Genomic DNA, 22,243 nt, shown 5'->3' on the forward strand with positions numbered 1-22,243 from the left:
GCTTAGGAGTTATTTCAGGATTGCTCCACATCACAGGTGCAGCAACGCCGCAGCAAAGCTGCGTTTCTTTTACCTCAGATGTGGGGACTGGAGTTGAATGTATTCAATTTGCTACGAGCTTATAACTGGGGATGATGGGGTTTACTCTGACTAACGAGTTCAGTGTGCATTTTTAATGTCCACAATAACGTCACTTTAAAGCTTAGAAATGTCGGTTTTTATTGCTGCCTGTAGAGACAAGAATGACAAAAAAGGAAAGTTTTTGTGGAGCCACAAAATTTAAAGAAAAGAAAACTTGGAAAAAAATTCTCAGTTACTGAATCTGTTTACTAAAATGTAAACAGTGGAGACATTAAGAGCAATTTTCTGTATTAAGTGAAATGTTTTATATCTTGAATCTGATGGATTTCTTGAAGTTTGTGCCTAAATGTAGTCTGAAATGGACACAAGATTGTTGTATTAATTGACCTATGGCTAAGTCCCTCCCTCAAACGGGATGAGCCAATCACAGTGTGTACACCACTCCAATACACTCGGACATCGGTTGCCTGGACGTCCATTGAAATGAATGGGAGAAAGTCCGTTTTCATCTGGTTTTATGAGGTTTTTTGAGATTTTAAGTTTGAAAATGGTCAGACGGTGTTCATGGGGTACATGCGACTCCAACACAAGGTATCCTGAGAGGCTGGGCGACAGAGTTTATTTTTTACCCTTTCCTAAGCCACATCTAAACCGAGAAAAGTGTCTTCTTTGGATAAAAGTTTTACAGTAGACCACAACGTCAACTCAACATGGATAAAATTAACATCTGTTCTAAGGTAAGCCAACATCGTATTTGAGGCAACATATTGGCACTTTGCTGGAAAGAAATATAAAGTTATCTTTAACATCTGTAACGTTAGCTAAAGTTAGCCTAACGTTAGCTCCTAGCTGCATTGTTTGTTGTGTCACGTTGTTTGTCGGGAGTTCATTGGCATTTTTTGTTCCAGTTTTTGTTCTTTGGTGATCGTACATCATTGTTAGCTGTTGTCCAAAAGGCTCTAGTTAAACTAACGTTAACTTCTGGAGCTTAGCTTCATTAACTTATGTGTAATAGCCGAAATAACAAAGGTTGGCAAACGTTATGCTGAATGAGTCAATGTAAATACTGTAGCACCAAACTAACGGAGAGACACTCTTGGTAAAGATGGTAAAAAGGCTGTTATATTTTTGTCATATTCTGAGCCAAAAACCTTAACTTCAGTGGTACTTTGATGCTGATCCTCTATCTTGTGGTCTGAGATTGTGATGGCAATGAGATGCGGTTTATCACGTTTGCACTGGGACCTGTGAATTTGGGCTTGTAACTGAAGCTTTTTATCGACCTTCTCAACAATAAAAAGATTAATATATCCCTCCAAGGCATAGTTTAGACCCTTTTGGTGACTTCTAGATTAATGTGATCTTTCTGTCTCAAAAAATCATCAATGGCCCCCTGTGAAATGTCTCCTACTGTGACAACTGCAATAGCGCCCGTCACTAAATGTTCATTGTTTGTCTGGGTGAGTGGAGGGGGCGTGGCTTAGCCATAGGTCAACGATTGATATGTGGCAATAGCTTACACCGCTTTACACATATTTTTCAAGTCATCAGCTGTTAGAGCACAATTCAAATGTTTTTCAACAAACTTCATAATGATAACCATTTTTTAAATGAATTATTATTGAATTATTATGAAATATTATGCAAAACAGAGTTTGAAAAGTTTTTATAGGTTTTAAAGAACTGAAAATGGTCATTCATTGAATTTGCAGCATTAGGAGGTCATATTTACTGAAATCAAAGTTATTTCAATCAAAAAACATCTTAACAGGCAAAGTTCCATGTTAACATAGGAGCCCTTCTTTGATATCACCTTCATGATTCTTGCATCCATTGAACTTGTGAGTTTTTGGAGAGTTTCTGCTTGAATTTCTCTGCAGGATGTCAGAATATCCTCCCAGAGCTGCTGTTTTGATGTGAACTGCCTCCCACCCTCATAGATCTTTAGCTTGAGGATGCTCCAAAGGTTCTCAGTAGGGTTGAGGTCAGGGGAGGATGGGGGCCAATAAATAAAAATAACATTTTTAGTTTTAAACAAGTTTTTGAAAGATTTCTAAAATATTTATGTTTTCTTGTTTTTATGACAGGTGATCTGATAAATTTGTTAAGCACTGTTTAAAACTAAAAATATTATTGCTATTTATTTGGCAAATAACAAACTGAAACAACTAAATTGTCCCTTTTCACGCATTATAACCAAAAAACTTTATATTTTGTATGGCCTCCTTTGGCCTTGATAACAGCTTGCATTCTTGCTGCCATTGTTTTGTTTTTATGGACTTTTCCACAGTCTCTTTTGTTATTGGGTTCCAAATTGTTTCTTGCTGTTCCCACAGACTTGCTTTAGACGAAACTTTTGTGCCATCAATCTTTGAATCTACTAAATCCCAAATTTGTTCAATAGGATTCAAATCTGGACTTTGACTTGGCCAGTCCATCAGTTCCAGTACTCCAGATTCCTTTTTCTTGGTCAAATAGTCTCTGCACAGTTTTGAAGTATGCTTGGGGTCATTGTCTTGTTGGTATATGAACCCACAACCAATCAGATTCAGTCCAGAAGGGATTCTATGAAGCACTAATATGTGGTGGTATGATGAAATCCCATGATGGAATCTCCACCGTGTTTCACTGTGGGTGAAATACATCTGGCATCAAAATGTTCTCTGGCTTTTCTGCGGACATAAACACGACCATGCTGACCCAAGAGTTCAAACTTGGACTCATCCGTCCAGAGCACCTTCTTCCAGTCATCAACTGTCCAGTGTTTGTGCTCCCTGGCAAATCTGAGGTGTTTCTGGATGTTTGCAGGCCTCAGTAATGGTTTCTTAACAGCTATTCTTTCCTTTAAGTTCCATCAGTCGTCTGTTTATGGTCATTCTGGAGAGTTTCTCAGACTCTGATCTAGAAGCATTCATCTCTGCCTGAAGATCAGCAGTGATCTTCAAACTGAATTCACCTTTTTATACCCAAATTTGAGCCGACTCACTGGGCTTCTCTGAGAAGTCAGAAATGAATCAAGCATAACATTCAACCACTAAAACTCATTTTTCTGTTCAGGAATGCAAGTAAATAACTATGATTTGACATATTAATCAGGAAATATTAATGTGCTTTACTATTTTTTCATTTTTTTTGTAAATCAGTAAATTTGAAAATTCATAGATAACAATAATAATTATATTTCAGCGTTAAAAATATCATTTGGGTTAAAGAGCTTCACATATTGGTGTATTAACCATTGCAGAAACATAAAAAAATGATTTTAGTAATTACCAATGCTGTTAATTTAGGGCAGCTGTGGCATAAACCTTACTTTGGTTAGGGTTAGGGTGGTCTAATAAATTTGTAAAGCACTGTATATATATATATATATATATATATATGTGCTGTTCATATACATTATAACATAAATGATGAATGATTTATTGTGTTATATTATTACTGCACCTTAATATTTACTCACACATGCTGTTTCCTCTGAACCTCCATAATATTCATAAGTGATATCAATATACTTATCTATCTAATATTATTAACATTATCTATCTATCTTAATCCTCTAGATTGTACATAGAACATCCAATTGTAATGGATCATTTTTGCATTATCCCATGTTCATATCAAACTTCTGCTGTTTACATAACTGGCTGCCAGTAAGTGCACGCCACTCTACATTAACGTGTCACTTTAATAGCTTTCGACTGTGCAGAATGTTAACTGTATATACCTCCTGTCCTTTAAGTTTAATCTAATTTTATTAGTGCATTTATGTTGCTTATCCTTTTTCAATTCAATAGTATCTTACCAACCTCTCACTCTTTGTTGTGTTGCTGCAATGCCAGAATTTCCCAAATGAAGTATTATCTTATCTTATCTTATCTTGAACTATTTTGTACTTTTTACAGATTATGATATGAATCTGCTCCCTGTGGAGTCAAACCTAACAGCCTGTGTTGGTTCTCTAAAAACATAAACATTTGCAGTGATCTGGTCTATTTTTATTTAGTAAATATTTGCTAATAGAGTTGTATATTGAAAGAAAGAGTTTGGTCCCCTGTAGCCTGAATACAGTCATCACCAAACCAATTTAGAGACCTATTCAGTTTAACTCACAGTAGAGTGACATCTGTTGATATAACTAACATTATCTAAAATACAGAATTGAGATTTTAGCCCCCCAACACCTGAAATCAAAATGTACCAGCCACCACTGACTGTGTTTTATATGATGGTGCAGTTACACTCAGAATCCTGAAGAGGGCGCCAAAGTTCACCAAACTGAATTCCCTCACGCTGTTGCTTTATGACAAGAATAACTTGTTAAAGAACATTTTCCCCAAAAATGTATTTTTATTTAATGTGTTAGCATTAAAGCCTAAATAAAAGATTAAATTCAGTAAAGCACTGATCCTCTCCTTGGTGCAGACATTAATAATTGAGAACTTCATATCACTCTTTCACCAGCTGCTGAAGGTGCTGCGATACAGGTCGTCATGGTTACACAAACTTCAGTCTGGACCAAACAGCTTCATCACATTTGACTGCAGTTTACATCTGTAGAGGTGAGACACAAATACAATCAGATGAATGGATCTCATCAATATTTACACAGAATGAGTTTTATTAATGATGAAGAGGCTGTGGTTGAACTGACAGGACTGTTGATCAGCCGCCTCTCTCTCTCTCTTCCTCTTCCTCCTGATGCTCGTAAAAATGGTGCAAACAGCAACAACAGCCATAACAAATGCGAGCAGAAGAGTCAGACATACCCAGGACTGTGTGTTTCCCGTCAGGAACATGGACCACCAGCATCAGAAACACAAACATCACCATGAATCACTGAGAAGATGAACAGTCTTACTGTGGCTGTCTGTGTCACTGTGTCTCCAGCAGGAGGCAGTAGCGTTTATATCAAGAGTCTTTTTTTCTGCAGGATTGGCTGCCACACATGTGTAAGCTGAATTGAAGTCCTGTACTGTGAGAGGCAGAGAGAGAGCCAGGCTGCTCTGCTTCAGTATTTCCCCGTCTTTGTACCACAGCAGAGTCGTCTCCTCAGCTTTCTCCACTGAACATATTAAGGTGCAGTTATCTTCACTCACCGTCAGAGCTTCCGCTATAGAAGTTGCTACAGGCTCTGGAAGGACATTTATAAATACACAGAGAAACATTTATTATTTTATGGGGCACAGATAATGCATGGTGAAGAGTGGAGGGTCAAGAAGAAGGGCTGTGGTGGTTTTTGAACTTTTACTTACATGCAGGGCTTAATTTGGGCCGGATCCTGCAGTAACAAGATCCAGCACCTCTCAGATCGTGCACTTATTTGACTGGATCTAGCACCTCCAGTGGCGGTGGGTGCATAATAAATTTCTGCCGGCGAGTGTGTAAACACAACATTGCATGTTGGTTTCCTAGTGTGTAGAGGAGGACCGACTGTGTGTGACTGTATGTTGCACCCTATGGGTAGGCAGGCTAAACAAAAAAGCATCATATCAGCCTATCACATCCTGACTTGTCCACAAAAGCATCATATAGGTAAACAGCCGACCAACCACAGACAATCAAGCGCTATTTTCAAAGTTAACATTAGCAGCTAACAAAATGGACAAACAGACATTTTTGAAGGCAAAAGATAAAAACAGCTGTGACTCAGAAGTCATCAGCAGCAGTTGCTGGAACAACAACAATCGGAAAAATTCAAACAGTTTCTGAAAGCTAAGAAACTGTGCTTTACAGCCAGCATGTGGTTATTTCTGTAATTTCCCCTTTTCCCACTAAGATTCCAGCAGAAAGTTCCCCCGTTTTTTGTGTTTCTTCATTTTAAACTGTTAAAACACTTAACATGCAGTAATATGTAAATAACTGCCATATATCAAAAGTTCTAAGTATTGTGGAAAAATGGGCAAAAGCACGTACTCACAGGACATTTTCTGGGCCTTTTATGGTTAAAATAAGAAAAGAGCCCAGAAACTCAGTTTTGATTTAAACAGTTAAAAAAAAAAAACCCTTTTTAAACATGCAGTACATTGCACACAACTGCCAGATATTAAAGTACTCTAGAATAATGGGCAAAAGCACTTACAAGACACTTTCTGTGCCATTTATAGTTAAATGTTATTGAGCTGAAGAGGCAAACACAGCTGCATCAGTGGACTCTACTGTGGATAAAACTTTGCCAAAGCCGATCAGGAGAAGAGCAGAAACATCTTCTCCACCAAGAAGAGCTTTCAGCGTGGTTCTTTGCTCTTGTTTTAACAGATTTCTATCTAGACCATATACATCCTTGGTTTTAGAGGTTTTTTTAAATGAAGAGATCATTTTTAAGACATCAGAGACAGTTGTGCCGCTTATGCTAAACACATGCATTTTATTAGTCAGTGCACTGTTCACCTGGAGCTGTACTGGTCTTTGTGTCTTTGTTTTGACCTAATAGTTATTTTGTTTTCCCATGTCAACTTTATATTTACATTTGCCACATTTAAGTGTAGTTTCTATTTTTGTAATGGAATTGTGAAGAGGTCAAGAACCTCCTTAATACTTGTTGTGAAAGTGTTACTGCTGCCCTCAGTTTATTACTTGTGCGTACAGACGATGGACAATAAATGAACATTTTATTGAGTTGTAGATTTTGCAAAAAAGACAGAAAAAAATACAAGATAAGAGGGTTTCTGCTTCACTTTCCAGTCAGGGCCTTTCTGTGTGGAGTTTGCATGTTCTCTCCACTAAAGGCATGCTTGTTAGGTCAACTGATGCCTCTAAACTGGCCATAGGTGTGATTGTGAGCATGCCTGGCTGTCTGTCTCTATGTGTCAGCCCTTGACTGGTGATCTGTCCAGGGTGTACTCTGCCCAGTGACAGCTGGGATAGGGTCCAGCCCCCCGTGACCCCTAACGCAGAGGTTCTCAAACTTTTCAGGGCTAAGGACCCCTTACAGGGCAGAAAACCCTCAAGCTGATAAAACATTTGTTAACTGCCATTTTCGTTGACCTTTCGTCAGAAAAAAAACTTTGTTTTGTCCTTGAACTCTGTGTGCTTTGTTATCAGACGACGCTTTAGCTTGGCAGCTTCATGGCTTCACATGAAGACACACAACACACTCTGATCTTTTGTCACTGTTCTCAATAAAACCAAACTCCAGCTAGCTGTCATCATATTTTCTCAGTTTAGCTGGTCCATGCTGAGCATCACTTGCTGAGGTGGACGCGCTTAAATATTCATCCATTGTTGCTAGCTGGACCTGCACACCAAATGGATCCTGAGCAAAGTGACTGATGCGTGAGGAGTGATAGATTTATGTGATATCTCACAATCATATCTGAGTTTTTATTGGCCCAAAGCTAACTTATGTGGGAGTCAATGGTTTTGTAAGGTTGTTTTATGGTGCTGTGGTCCCTGTATGTATTTATTTGATTTTGAATGACATGGCAGTACTTTAATAATTTATTTGAAATTATTTCGCAGACCCCCAAGCTGTGGCTCACGGACCCCAGTTTGAGAACCACTGCCCTAATGGTATAATCGATCAATCAATCTTTATTTGTAGAGCACTTTTTATACAAATCAATGTAGCACAAAGTGCTTGACACACAAACAGAATAAGAAAGAAAGAATACATGACTCTGCCCCAGCCCGTCCCTGTCCCCTCATCCCCATAATCCAAACACAATATTGGCAAGTATATCATAAAGCTCACTGAGTAGTCAGACAACGAGAAAATCACTATACAAGCTCAAATCCATTTACCAAGTCCATTTTATATCATGAACAATGGATTCAGTAAAAGCAGGAGGGTGTGTACTTAGGAAACGCCATCTTAAAAATTCAAAAATGAGGAAACACTGGAGGTTAGGTTAAAAATATAAAAACAAAGTAACATAAAATGAAATTTAAGAAATAATACATTAAAACTTTGATGTCTTTGATGGAGGAGAGTGCCTTGTGTCGTTCCCCAAGCCCCTAATAAAATGAAAACAGAAAAAAGATACTAAAATAATAATAAAATCTGTAAAATAGCTCAATAAAATTGTATAGAAAAGTCTAATACACATAAAGAGAACATGGTAGATCATGAAAAGAGGATCAAATACTGAAAGACAATCCTGACACTAAAACTAGAGAGATAAATGCTAAAACACTCAAACAAAATGAAGTTAATGATATAAAATTTAGTTAAAGGCCAGACTGAAAAGGTAGGTCTTGAGTTTGCTTTTAAAAACATTAACATTAGGTGCAGCCCTCAGATCTTCAGGTAAGCTGTTCTACAGACGGGGGCTGAGTAATAAAAAGATGTTTTAGTTTTAACTTTAGGCACTGTTAACAGAGAACGTCCTGAAGACCTGAGGGCTCTACAGGGCTCATAAGGTAAAAGCAAATCTGATGAATAAGATGGACCAAGACCATTAAGACCTTTAAAACCAGTAAGAATCTTAAAATCTATTCTATTGAGGGGTGTAGAAAATGGATGGACAGGGAAGGAAACAGCATGCATGATCAAAGAATGTCTCCAGAAGATCAGAATCGACCTTGTGGACTGATTTTTACAAAGTCATGATGATGTGCCTTTCAGAGGCCCAGTCGTTTCTCTGGGTAGTCCTGGTCTGGATCAAACCGCTTCATCACTGCAGGCTTCATCTGCAGAGATGAGACAGACAGAGGGGTTAATCATTGTCTTACCAAAAATGAGTAAAGTTACTCTGAGAGCTGAGTGTGTACTGACATGAGTGTTGATTGGCCGTCTCTCTCTCCCTCTCTCTCTCTCTCTCTTCCTCTTTCTCCTGATGGTTGAACAAATGATGCAAAAAGCCACAACAGCCATAAAGGCGAGCAAAGGAGTCAGGAACCACCAGGTCTGTGGGCCATCTTTCAGGAACGCTGACCACCAACATCAGAAACACAAACATCATCATCACTGAGAAGATCAACAGACGATCTGATTGGTGCTGCTTGTGTGTTTGTGTCACCTGAACTGCAGAGAGTCGTAACGTTCACATGAACAGTCTTTTCTTCAGCAGGATTGACCGCCACACACCTATAAGACGAACTGAAGTCCCGTCTGTGTACTTCAATGTCCAAGGACCAGCCGGTCTCCTTCTTCAATATTTCATCATCTTTGTACCACATCAGAGTCTCTGCAGCATTATGCAGCCAACATCGCAAACTGCAGCCATCTGACCTCATGTAAGACACTACATGAAATTCCACAGGATCTGGAGGAGACATTTATAAATCAATGTGGAAACATTTTAGGAGGTCTTTAAGCTAATAAAGCTGAAATAAGCATTATGTTCAACCATGTTTCTTTCCATACATCTATGACATTTTCTGACAATGTTAACTGGCTCCAATGTTGGACAAATATTATTAAACAAACACATTTTGGTCTCAAAGATGAAAACTGTCAAGAATCCTCCTCTGTCAAACATTTCAGTCACTAGTTTATTATAGGAGCAGCCCTCTGTCAGGGTCAGTTAAACATGTTTTTCTACATCAGTCAGATCTCACAGCTGCTAACACCACCAACACCACTTTATCAGGATGATCTACCAGATAGAGGAGGAAGTGTGGAGGGTTTTCATAACAGGGTGTTAAAATTCAGGTGAAATGATCTGTTATCAGACACGAACATCTCTAAACATGACAGAGGAAGTCATACAGACATGTCTCCTCATAATTCCTGTGAGCTCTGAATATCTGAAGATTTCTGCTCAGTTTGAGGAAAGACTAATAAAAAAACTAGAGCAGATATGTGAAAGTATCCTCTAAATAACAACCATTACAGCTGAATGTTTCTATCAGAGTAATATTCAGTCAGTTGCGTTTTTAGTCATTAAAGTTATTCCACTAAATCACTGAGAAACAAATGAACCTCTGAGATCATAAATGAGGCTGAAATGCTGATTATCAGTGTTACAATGAACTCTGGTCAGTTAACTGGGAGAGAGTAAATAAATGTTATTTACTGTAAACTGTGAGTTGATGAGATGTAGAGGAGACAGTTCCTTTTTTGGAGTCAGTCACATAAACACCAGCGTCGGCCCACTGCAGGACTCTGATTGTAAAGAGTCCAGTCTGGTTGTTCCAGGAGAGTCTGTCCTTGTAAGTTTCCTCCAACACCTCAAATTCTCCGTCCTTTACTTTTGCAATAGTCTTTCCTGTAAATGTCAGAAATCCAAACTCCAGCACAGGATCAGGAAAAGTGAAGGAACGTCCTTCAGCACCTTTCAGATCTGTCTTTTCTGTCTTTTCAGAAACAGATGCTGAAAAAAGATAGAGAGAATAACTGGAGTTACAGTGTCTATGAAAACTATTCACCTTTTGAATGTTTTATGCCTTTATTTGAAAAATCAATCATGGTCAATATATTTAGGCTTTTTTTTTGTTTTTTTTTACAAAAAATGAAAAATAATCACAACAATGTCAAAGTGCAAACAGACTTCCACAAATTAATGCCAATTAGATAAAAATGTGCAGTGTTAAATAAGTGACTCCCTCTGTTGACTGACCTAATTCACCAGAGGTTCAGCCAGCTGGTGCTAGTAGTCTCTAATTAGGGAAATGTGAATCACCTGAGTTCAGTGAATGTGTCTCAGTGATTGTAGTATAAAGACACCTGTGTCTGGAAGGTCAAGTCACTGGTTAATCAGTATTCCTGGCTACCATTACACCATGAAGACAAAAGACAGGGGAGAGACTCTGCATGTGTTCTTCACCAGTCAAAGCTTTAAAGGAGAGAGGAAAAGAGAAAGCCACTGTTGAAAGTCTCAGATTAAATCTGGACTAGAGTTCACCAAAGGTCATGTGGGAGACTCCATGGTCAAGTGGAAGAAAGTTCTTTGGTCTGATGAGACTCTGGCGCTTTTTGGCCATCAGACAACACGCCAAACACCGACATCACCACAAACACACCATCCCCACTGTGGAGCACAGTGGTGGCAGCATCATGCTGTGGGGATGCTTTCAGGAAACTCTTAGAGGACAATCTTATTCAGTCTGTGAGAGAAATACTGCTCAAGAGACAATTTATTTTCTATTGAGATAATGAGTCGAAGCATACAGCAAAAGCTACGCAGAAATGGTTTAAAGACAACAAGGAGAATGTTCTGGAGTGGCCAAGTCAACGCCTAGACCTCAGTCCAATAGACAATTTATGGCTGGACTTGTTTTATGTTAAATATAAAAAATAACCTACAGCATTCGAGATACAAAAAGTTATTGAACTGGTGCTTTATTGTCTAAAAAAATTATAGTGTTATATCAGGTATTACCTTAAAATTGTGCTATTTTGAGAATAAAAGGATTTCTGAAAAATACATGCAGTTCTATCAATCATTGGCCAACAACAGTGTTAATTTTGTTGATTAAAAGTATAACTAAAAATGTTTGTTGACAGCCTTTATTTCCATGACAAAAACTAGACAAAGACTAGCCAAAAATAGATCTTTGATGACTAAAACTGGCTAAAATTAAGTTTAGTTTTTGTCAAGATAACTAAAACTAGACTAAAATGTATTTTAGTTTTAGCTGGACATTAAAAATCTGTGACAATTCTCTACTGTGGATAAATCTGTCAAAATACAATGCATCTGTATTTATTCTGCCTCTCAGCTGTAGAAAGCCGGGACCCCAGGTTTAGCAGGGTGCATAGAACCACTACCATGACGGTACCAGATTTAGGCAAGATAATAAATACTTGGACTAAAACTAGAGTCAAGTGTTTTGGAGTTTTCGTCAACTTAAACTAGACTAAAACTAAAAAGGGTAGAAACGATTAAAATGTAATTAAAACTAGAAGACATGCAATCAAAAGACGAAGACTGAAATTAAAAATAGCTCTCAAAATTAACACTGGTCAACAAAAGCTTCATTTGTCTGAATCATTAAAAGCCAAAGTGATACAGAGTGAAGAGCCGTTTAGGAACTGAAAGAGCCGGCTCTTCTTGCTGAACTCAGCCAAATGATCCGGATCTCTGAGAAGAGCTGGAATTCCCATCACTAGTGCTATGGTTGCAGACAAAGGTGCATCTACTAAACACAGACGTCAAGAGGGTGAATATTTATGCAGTCACTCATTTTTGTTACATATTTTTGTTAAATTTACATTACTTTATACGCAGAGAAAGGCAGCTTGGAGGGTGCCATAGAGCTGTCCCCCCACTCTCCACAAAGACAATGACAGTTCACCCTCTTGGGTTTTTTTTTATTTCACTTTAAAGTAAACCTGCTCTCTGAAACAGGCCTCACTGTGTGTTTCTATCTCAGGAACACTGACCACAAACATCAGCAACACAAACATCAGGAATCATTGAGAAGATGAACAGTTGTCTTACTGTTGCTGCTCGTGTCACCGTCTCCCCTGCAGGAGGCCGTAACATTGATGGTCAGTGACTTTTCTTCAAGCGGATTGGCTGCTGCACATCTATAAGATGATGAGAAGTCCTGTCTTTGTACAGTGAGAGGAAGACAGACAGCAGGGTCGCTCTGCTTCAGTATTTCCTCGTCTTTGTACCACAGCAGAGTCATCTCTTCAGTCCCATTCACCGAACACAGCAGAGTACAGCTGTCTGCCTTTACCTTCAGAGTCCTCACTACAGGAGCTGCAGCAGGCTCTGGACAGGAAATGTATGAGTTAACAAACATTTTAAGGATGTATTCATACTGCAGAGTGCTTAAAGAAGACATGGCCTTCATATTTCCTACATTTATGACATTTTCTGACAATGTTAACTGGCTCCAATGTTGGAAAAATATTATTAGACAAACACATTTTGGTCTCAAAGGTGAAAACTGTCAAGAATCCTCCTCTGTCAAACATTTCAGTCACTAGTTTATTATAGGAGCAGCCCTCTGTCAGGGTCAGTTAAACATGTTTTTCTACATCAGTCAGATCTCTCACAGCTGCTAACACCACCAACACCACTTTATCAGGATGATCTACCAGATAGAGGAGGAAGGGTGGAGGGTTTTCACACTTTGACTCAGGAAACCAACAGGGTGTTAAAATTCAGGTGAAATGATCTGTTATCAAGACACTAATCAGAACATCTCTGTACTTCCTGTAGAGGACAGAGGAAGTCATACAGCCATGTCTCCTCATCCTGACTGGTGCTACAATTATCAAGCAGTGATAGTGATTTTTTAAAATGCAGTGGTCTTCACTCTTTTGCCTCACAGTTTAACTCACTGTCACTAATCCATGACTCCTCACAGCCTCTCTGTCTGACATGAATGAGGTTAACATGAACACAAGTTCACTGGTCAGAATAGAAGAAGACAGTGGGATAAACTGGTCAGTTAACTGGGAGAGAGTAAATAAATGTTATTTACCGTAAACTGAGAGTTGATGAGATGTAGAGGAGACAGTTCCTTTTTTGGAGTCAGTCACATAAACACCAGAGTCGGCCCTCTGCAGGACTCTGATTGTGAAGAGTCCAGTCTGGTTGTTCCAGGAGAGTCTGTCCTTGTAAGTTTCCTCCAACACCTCAAATTCCCCGTCCTTTACTTTCGCAATAGTCTTTCCTGTAAATGTCAGAAATCCAAACTCCAGCACAGGATCAGGAAACGTGATGAATCGTCCTTCAACACCTTTCAGTTCACTCTTCACCTCCTCAGCAGAAAACATGATCACTGGAACATTTACAGACACATAACAGTTAGTTAGTGAGTGAGCTTGTAAGTTAGTTAGTTAATGACAAGCCTAAAAACTCCTTAAAAACCAAAAACTGTTATGGAACTTGTTTTGGCTTGTGCTAATATTACCCTCACAGTATCTGTTTCTATTGTAAAGTAGACAATCTTTAATTTACTCAAATAATATTAGTGTTTGTGAGAATTAGAAAACAACAGAATCGAGAAAAGACGGTTAGTCAGGGTTCAAAGTGAAGCTCAAAGGTCTCTGCTGTTTAGTCCACAAACATGGATCAGCTCATTCAAACAGGCTTCTAGAATCAAATCAACATGAACATCACCTTATCAGACATGAGCAGGTAAAGGTGCATCACTTCTCTTTATATAAAGACAGTTACCTGTAAAGAAGAAGAGAATCCTCAGCTGTAAGTCCATGGTAGTTTCTGATGTCAGACCACTGAAACTCTCAGGAGAGGGGAGCCTTCTTGTGAAATAAAGATACAGCGGCTTTTTTTTTTTTTTTGAACAGAGCAGCTTCCTGCTCGTTGAGGACGAACATGAAATGAGCCGCCAACATAACTCAGTGTCTCTCTGCAAAGTAAAATAGCCTTTTTTTAATATAGCTGAGTTCATTTCAGTCACTCTCCAACTTATCAAACTCAAATACAGTGGTAAATAGACAATAAATAAACATGAATGCTTTTCTAGGATTGAAACTAAAAGATAAAAGAGAACTGCTGCCTGCAGGTTTTATGTCTCTGAAGAATACGACTGTCTGACACTAAAAGTCTGTCTTCCAAGGCCTTCCATACTGCTGAAAAACTAACACAAACCGATAAAAGCTAAAGTACAACATGGCATTTTTCAAAATAAAAAATGGACTTAGCGAAAAAAGCAGAAGTGAAAACTAATGAAAACCAAACTGTAATTTAAAACAAAAGGTAAAAGACAAATTAAAAAATCTAAAACTATTATAATTTACAAATAACCTCAGCTTACTGGTTGAAATATGTGAATATTTTAAATCTGTATGACTTTATTGATCTTTTCCAGGAAAAACATGAATGATGAGCCCAATTATGTGGTTAATTATTATTCGTAGTTGTTTATTACTGAATAGCTCATTGATGGATCAACGGTCTATCGAGCCTTTATAGTGGTCTATATTTCTTCGATGACGTCATTGTAATCAAGGCTGGAGTCGCGCTGAGCGTGCTCTTCTCTGATTGGTGTATCACTGTTACCATTTGTGCGCGAGGAGCAGAGCCCTATATATACACCGCAAGCGCTCCAGCACCGTTATTCTTTGATTTCACTCGAACTCAGAGCTACTATCACCATGTCTGGAAGAGGAAAGACCGGTGGAAAGGCCAGAGCTAAGACTAAGACCTGCTCCTCTCATGTCGGACTCCAGTTCCCCGTGGGTCGTGTCCACAGACTGCTCTGCAAAGGAAACTATTGCAGATCATGTTGGAGCCGGAGCCCCCGTCTACCTGGCGGCTGTGCTCGAGTATCTGACCGCTGAGATCCTGGAGCTGGCTGGAAACGCTGCCCGTGACAACAAGAAGACCAGGATCATCCCCCGTCACCTGCAGCTGGCTGTCCGCAACGACGAGGAGCTCAACAAGCTGCTGGGAGGAGTCACCATCGCTCAGGGAGGTGTGCTGCCTAACATCCAGGCTGTCCTGCTTCCTAAAGAGACCAAGAAGGCCGCCAAGAAGTAGATGAACACCCAATACTAACGAACACAGCAGTTTTTTAAAGAGCCACCCATCTACCCATCTGTTTCAAACATTACTCTCAACTCTCAACTCAAATTATCATCAGTTAATGAGTCAGACATAGTCTCAAGGCTAGATTTTTCTTTGAACAAAAACTCTAACAATCTTCCTAAATCACTCCAAAGCTAGTGCTCCCTGCCACAAATTCGTAAGGCAGTTTAAGAGGTCTACGAGGGGATTCTTCAAATCCTTATGAATACAGGCCGAGGAATTTTACATTAAAATATGTCATGAAAAAACACCTGTATCACTATTGTCTAACTTGGTATAAGGCCCTAGCTTCACAGTTGATGCATCTCAGTGTTTTCTATCACTGATGGGGGAACTGTGAGATCTGTGAGTTATAGATGAGCAATAAAATGTATCTTTATCCATTATTAGTTTTGAATTATTGTATGAATTAGTTCTTGTTTGATGAGGCCTGGAGCTCCATTGTAAAAGAATATGCTAAGGCTAAATCCCTAATGACCTGACTGTTCAAAAACAAACAAACAAACAAAAAAAAAAACACCAGAAGGCCAGACTGAATTGGAATCAGGAGGTCAGGGTGTCTTATTAAAGAGATCAGAAATAAAAGGTGGAAAATGAGCAGTGAGTATCAATTCAGTGATATGTAAAATAGAGCAGTGTAAAAAACACCTCAGCAAGGATTAAACTAGAAAACTAGACCAACAGGCTTCTGTATTTCTTCAGATTTGTGAAACCCTAAACACAATAAGACAAATGTCTGAGTACCAGTGTGGTGGCTCTTTAAAGAGCCGTTGTGGTTTGGGGGTATTGATGGTCCAGTCTAAGCTCTCTCTCCACAGATGCGGCGAGCCAGCTGTATATCTTTGGGCATGGTGGTGACTCTCTTGGCGTGGATGGCGCACAGATTGGTGTCCTCGAAGAGTCCCACCAGGTAAGCCTCGCTGGCCTCCTGCAGAGCCGTGACGGCCGAGCTCTGGAAGCGCAGGTCGGTCTTAAAGTCTCTGACCAGGCGATGGAAAGGCAGCTTGTGGATGAGCAGCTCAGTGGATTTCTGGTAGTGCTGGATCTCACGCAGAGCCACGGTCCCCGGCCTGTAACGGTGAGGCTTCTTGGCGCCACCGGTAGCCGGGGCGCTCTTGCGGGCAGCCTTGGTGGCCAGCTGCTTCCTGGGGGCTTTACCTCCGGTGGATTTATGAGCGGTCTGATTGGTTCTTGCCATGGTCTCTTACCTTCTCTCTGAATCAGGAGAAAATATGTGTAAAAGGGCGGAGACGAGCTGGTCTTAAAGCAGAGGAGGCTGTGACCTGGTGACACAGCTTCGGAGCTCCGCTGTCTGATTGGTAACGGCCTGCTCCTGGAGCTCAGCCCTGTCTGGAGGAGAGCCACCGCCTCGGGGCTCCGCTGAGCATTGGTCACAAATGTGTTCAAACTGCCAACTTCACTGCCAAAACCAAAAGTGGACTGTCCATTACTCTATTTTATTTCCCATCTGCTCTCCGATTATTCATAAAAACAGAATATAAATAAATATTCCACTATAACAGTCATTTCTCATAAAAAAAAAAAAACGCTAGTTTAATGTGATGCAGTGCTCATTTCATCCGAATTAATAACAAAAAATCAATTATGGGCAATATAATTTCAAAATCAAAACTGTGATTTTTAGAGAAATACAGCAATATAAAACCAATAAGCATGTGTGAATAGTAATAAGTACTTCAAATGAAATCAGTCCTGTTTCTTTTTCTCAGTCAAATTCTAAGACTGTAAGAAAGATTTGTGACATTTCTTCTATATTCAAAGCTCATAAAGAGGGCAGCATGATTGCTGAGGAATATTTCTTTCCACACTACAGATGTGTGAAAAATATCGGTTTAAATAAAGCATTATTAATAGTATGATCATTTTCCATTTCAGTGATGTGATTATTTCTAAGCAATTCCTGTCTCATCTAGAAACTTAATTTTTATTTAAGCCCCAGATTCATTTAATGTGTTTCTACCTGTGGCTTTACTCCACATATTCATAGATGATAATTAACAGAAAAGCTGATCTTAATCATTTTCTTAAAACACATCATTATACGCCAGATTCTCAGAGGAAATGTGCTCTCGTTGGATGTGGGTGGCTCTTAGAAGAGCCTTTGTGTGGAGGAGTCATGCAGCTCACTTCTTCTTGGGTGCTGCCTTCTTGGCTTTAGGCTTGGCGACCTTCTTTGCCGGGGCTTTCTTGGCAGCGGCGGCCTTTTTGGGCGCTGCCTTCTTGGGACTCTTTGTGGCCTTTTTAGGGCTCTTGGCTGCTTTCTTAGGCGCTGCTTTGGGTTTCTTGGCCTTCTTCGGGGACTTCTTAGCGGCTGCTGGCTTCTTAGCTGCTGCTTTCTTGGGCTTCTTGGCCGCTGCGGGTTTCTTTGCTGCGGGCTTCTTGGCTTTAACAGCGGCTTTCTTCGCCGGCTTCTTCGCCTTCTTGGGCTCTGCAGCCTTCTTGCTCATCTTGAAGGAACCAGAGGCCCCGGTCCCCTTGGTGTGGACCAAGGTCCCCTTAGCCAACAAGGCTTTAATGGCTACCTTAACTCGGCCCTTGTTCTTGTCCACATCGTAGCCTCCGGCAGCCAGAGCCTTCTTGAGGGCGGCCAGGGACACTCCGCCCGCTCCAGGCGGCCCACGGCTTTGACGATGAGCTCGCCACGCTGGGTCCGCTCTTGGGCTTGGTTGCCTTCTTCTTGGCCGCTTTGGCCGGAGCTGGAGCTGCTGGAGCTTCTTCTGCCATCGTTTCGCTGAAGTGTGTTCACGACACATCAAATCACCGAGACTCGGAGAGTTTGGAGTCTGACGGAGGAGGAGGCTTTTCTATAAGCACCATGAGAACCGTAGAGACTCAACCATGCTCCCGGCTCCTCCGTGGCCTCTGAAATCAGCTCATCTTGTGTTTTCTGGACTTTTCTAAAACTGCTCCAACTAACTGTAGGAGAATCCCTCAATGCTGCCAGTGAATGGAGCACATATCGGACCTCTTTCTCTTCACATTGAGCTCTTTTGGAGCTCTCAGCTTCTCTTCATTTCCTCCACAATGACTCCTAAAGTCACACTTTCATGCTGACGTCGCGGCTTTCCTTCCTCATTTCGCTCCTAAAATGATGTAAAAAGCCTCAAATGTGGGTGAAAATGACTCTTCCTGCTCAGCCACACGTTTATTGAAGGAAAACAAACGGAATCAGTCTTGAGTTTGTGTTCAGTTTGAGATGAAATCCGCTTTTTTAGAGAGCAGCAAACACAGGGAGGATGGCCGAGGCCAGGCTTCAGAGCAGAGCTGTTCATGTGATTGTTAGTGATTCTGATGCTTTAATCTCATCAGTTTGATAAAGGAATAAACCCACTGAGCAGTGATAACGACAATTAAAGGATCAGTGATGAAATTATAGCAAAACCGATGAAAATAAAGTGGTTAGAGAAAATCTGATTTAAAGCTGTCAGCTGATCGTCATCATCACAAAGAGCTTCACAACATTCAGCTTACAGAGCACAAATGAAACGTTTACTCTGACATTATTGTATAAAATATAGGATAAAATAAAGTTTGTTTTGAGCTCTCTCTGGTCTACAGATGTTTTTCAGCCCATATTTCACACATTAGTTTATGTTCATCTGTTTTATATGAACAGGGGAAAGTAAAAGGCATTTAAAAAAAGTTTCAAAATAAAAGTTAACACTTTAAATGTGTGGTTTAATCCTGAGTCTTTTTATTTTAATGATTAAAAAATGTATTTATTATTATTTATTTTGGTATAGAATAACCCTCACCCTGTCGGATGTTTAAAGCATATTGAAAGTTATTTGATGAACTTTTAATATTTTTTTCTTCATTAACTTAAAACTTGTCTCTGCCTCTAAATACAGAATACCCTGTAATCTAGATTATCTAGAAAATAACTGATGTGAGATATTCAACATCAGATCATTTCAAGCTGGATCCTGTAGGTCGAAGGAGAGAGGTTTTTTTTATTTTATTATTACTATTATTTTTTAGAATTGTTTCTAATTTTTATAGAGTATTTATCATTAATGCTGATGTCTTTTCCATGAAAATCCTCTCATTATATGTTCAGCTTTTAGCAATAAAACCTTTAAAATATTTAAGAAAACCAAACAGTCATAGGGTGACTCTAATGTTTACCTTTTAATATCATGCTTTTAAGTTGACATTTTCTGGACATTAAGTTTCCTCTTTAACAAGTAACCTCTTTAACCAGGATAGAGGTTCTAATCTGTAAATTTCAAAAAAAGGTTTTAGAGAACATCGATTAATAGATTTTAAAAATATGCCCCTCTTTCTGTTCAGAAACTTCCTGATAGTTTCTAATTTCAGTTATGAGAATTTAAATTTGGCTTTATACTAAAAAAGAAAGAGGAAAATCCTCATTTAGCATTTGTGAAGCTAAATATTTTTTCCTTTCATTAGACATCGTCCTGTGTTTCCAGCAGGCCCACAGCCCCTCTGTAAGTGTTTGAACATCTTTGTGAACAAACTATAGACGATCAAATCAGCTGGGAAATACATACAAAACATTACAGATCTGTACAAGTGCAAGAAAAATAGCAAAGAAGCAAAAAAATCCCCCCACATTCTCTACTGTTCACCAACTATCTTATCACTGTGCAGAAGTTTGGGGCAATAACAATGAAAGAATCATTTATCTGTTCTGATACAGATAACTCATGAGGATGTAATAATCTCACAAACTCATTATTCTAGCAGAATATCTTCAGTTTAAGATGTTTTAGACAATCAGAGAGCAACAATGATACTTAAAACATTTTTTTAAACATGAAACATTCTAAAGAATTATTAAATGGGGAAAAATTTGAGGGAAAAATGTAATTTCAACACTATTTATTTGTATTATTTATTTATTTATCAATTTATGTTTATTTAATTCAATAAAGCAAAACAATTAATATTTCTATAATCAGTGTTGCAGTGCTCGAGTCCAGGACTTGAACACTAGGAACTCAGGACCTGACTCAGACCGGAGGTTTGGTGACTCGACTACAACACTGTCTATCATTCATTACAAAGTCATATCTGCCCTGTCTGAGTGTGAGCTAGGGTGGGAAATTAACACCCACCAGAGCAGGGCTGTAAAAGTGATGTAAGGATGAATTTGTAACACAACTGGCATGAAATGAGTCACTTTTATTTTATTTTTTTAAGCTTATTTGAACACCCTCATGGTCAGAACTGAGCAGACCTCATCACTATTGGACTAAAGGACAAAGGTCAAATGTTAGTCCACTGTGTGCTGGTTGACACAGCATCATAGGAGATCAGTTTGAAGTCAGTGAAATGTACATTTTACTGAATGATTCAATTGTTTTTGCTCTTCCTCCAAATTTCATTTCACAAACATACATGCTGACAGATTTAGACAAAAAGAACATCAGGATTTTTATAAGTAAAATGGTATTTTTTATAAGACTAACGTCTGGAATTAAATTGGTACCTTTTTTATGCAGTGTTCTTTCTATAAGGTCAACAAGAAAAAGTGAACAAGTTTATTTCAATCAGTTTGTAGTCTGTCACTGTGGATCTCTTCCAGTCTAATACCTGCTTATCGGCACATCCGTGATAAAATGTACTAGTAGAAATGTGCCCTTTAAGGGTGTGGGTGGCCCTTAAAAGGACCGTTATTTTGTTGGTCTGGTTGATGAGTTTAACCTCCGAAGCCGTAGAGAGTGCGTCCCTGTCTCTTGAGAGCGTAGACCACATCCATGGCGGTCACAGTCTTCCTCTTGGCGTGCTCGGTGTAGGTGACGGCATCACGGATGACGTTCTCCAGGAAGACCTTCAACACCCCGCGAGTCTCCTCGTAGATGAGACCGGAGATCCGCTTGACTCCACCGCGGCGAGCCAGACGGCGGATAGCGGGCTTGGTGATTCCCTGGATGTTATCACGGAGGACTTTCCTGTGACGCTTGGCGCCTCCTTTACCGAGTCCTTTTCCTCCCTTTCCTCTTCCAGACATCGTAACAGATCAGCGAATGAAATGAAATGATAAAATTAGCCGTTTTCACAGGTATTTAAAGAGACTCTGAGGACGTGGTGGAAAATGAGAACAGCCACATTCTTCTTCTTTAGTTTGACCTTTGCTATAACACTCTTGGTGCTCTAGCGCCATCTACGGCTGTCCTCTCTGCTCTGATTCTACACCAGCAGCATGAACGATCACAACAATACACAGTTAAGTTGATCCATTTTCACACTACACTAATAGAAACTACACTACACCACACTAATAGAAATATTGTTTCTGTTGGTCTCTAAACACTCCTGTCTCTCTATTATTTAACATTATTTTATTCAAAGGTATTATCTCAGTATAGAAGAAGTTTCACTGACTTACACTTACAACTACAAATAACCAGTCATGTCTATTGGTACCTTAGCTGTTTTTCTTCTTCATCATTTAGACTTACTGATTTTATGGATTGCTGTTTGTGGTTTGGTTATTGGGTCTTTTATCTTTACCGATTAATAAAGCATCTATCTGTGTATTTCTCTATCTTAGTAGTCCAGTTGAATTTAGCGTAGGCTTTCAGAAGAAGAAAAATGACAACGCCACGTCTCTGATTCTGCTTATATGCGTCTTAAAGGCTTTTATGTTGATTCAGTGTTCAGTTCACTTTCAGATTTATTTACCACATGTTCATTTGTGTCTGCAACGGTGCTTTTTCATGTAGTGAACAAGGACAGATTGTTATTGCTGGTGTGATTTATTACATCTATATGCCGAG

At 39.4% G+C, this 22,243-nt stretch overlaps 2 protein-coding genes and 2 pseudogenes across 2 annotated transcripts; 1 reads left to right on the forward strand and 3 right to left on the reverse strand.

Moving 5' to 3' along the window:
• Nucleotides 1-15,043: 15,043 nt before the first annotated feature.
• Nucleotides 15,044-15,428, forward strand: LOC121508932 (annotated as a pseudogene).
• Nucleotides 15,429-16,275: 847 nt separating this feature from the next.
• LOC121508929 (histone H3-like) lies at nt 16,276-16,674 on the reverse strand. Its single transcript, XM_041786077.1, has one exon. The coding sequence runs from the start codon at nt 16,672-16,674 to the stop codon at nt 16,276-16,278; it is 399 nt and encodes a 132-aa protein (XP_041642011.1).
• A 946-nt stretch (nt 16,675-17,620) lies between these two features.
• On the reverse strand, nt 17,621-18,221 carry LOC121508914 (annotated as a pseudogene).
• A 2,336-nt stretch (nt 18,222-20,557) lies between these two features.
• LOC121508940 (histone H4) lies at nt 20,558-21,523 on the reverse strand. Its single transcript, XM_041786086.1, has one exon. It carries the CDS (start codon nt 21,472-21,474, stop codon nt 21,163-21,165), a length of 312 nt encoding a protein of 103 aa, XP_041642020.1. The 5' UTR covers nt 21,475-21,523; the 3' UTR covers nt 20,558-21,162.
• Nucleotides 21,524-22,243: the final 720 nt, after the last annotated feature.

This window comes from Cheilinus undulatus, linkage group 4 (genome assembly GCF_018320785.1).
Source record: "Cheilinus undulatus linkage group 4, ASM1832078v1, whole genome shotgun sequence".
NCBI classification, from domain to species: Eukaryota; Metazoa; Chordata; class Actinopteri; order Labriformes; family Labridae; genus Cheilinus; species Cheilinus undulatus.

Coding starts and splice junctions, on each gene's coding strand:
- LOC121508940 (XM_041786086.1), bottom strand. CDS start 21,474: ATGTCTGGAAGAGGAAAGGGAGGAAAAGGACTCGGTAAAGGAGGCGCC.
- LOC121508929 (XM_041786077.1), bottom strand. CDS start 16,674: ATGGCAAGAACCAATCAGACCGCTCATAAATCCACCGGAGGTAAAGCC.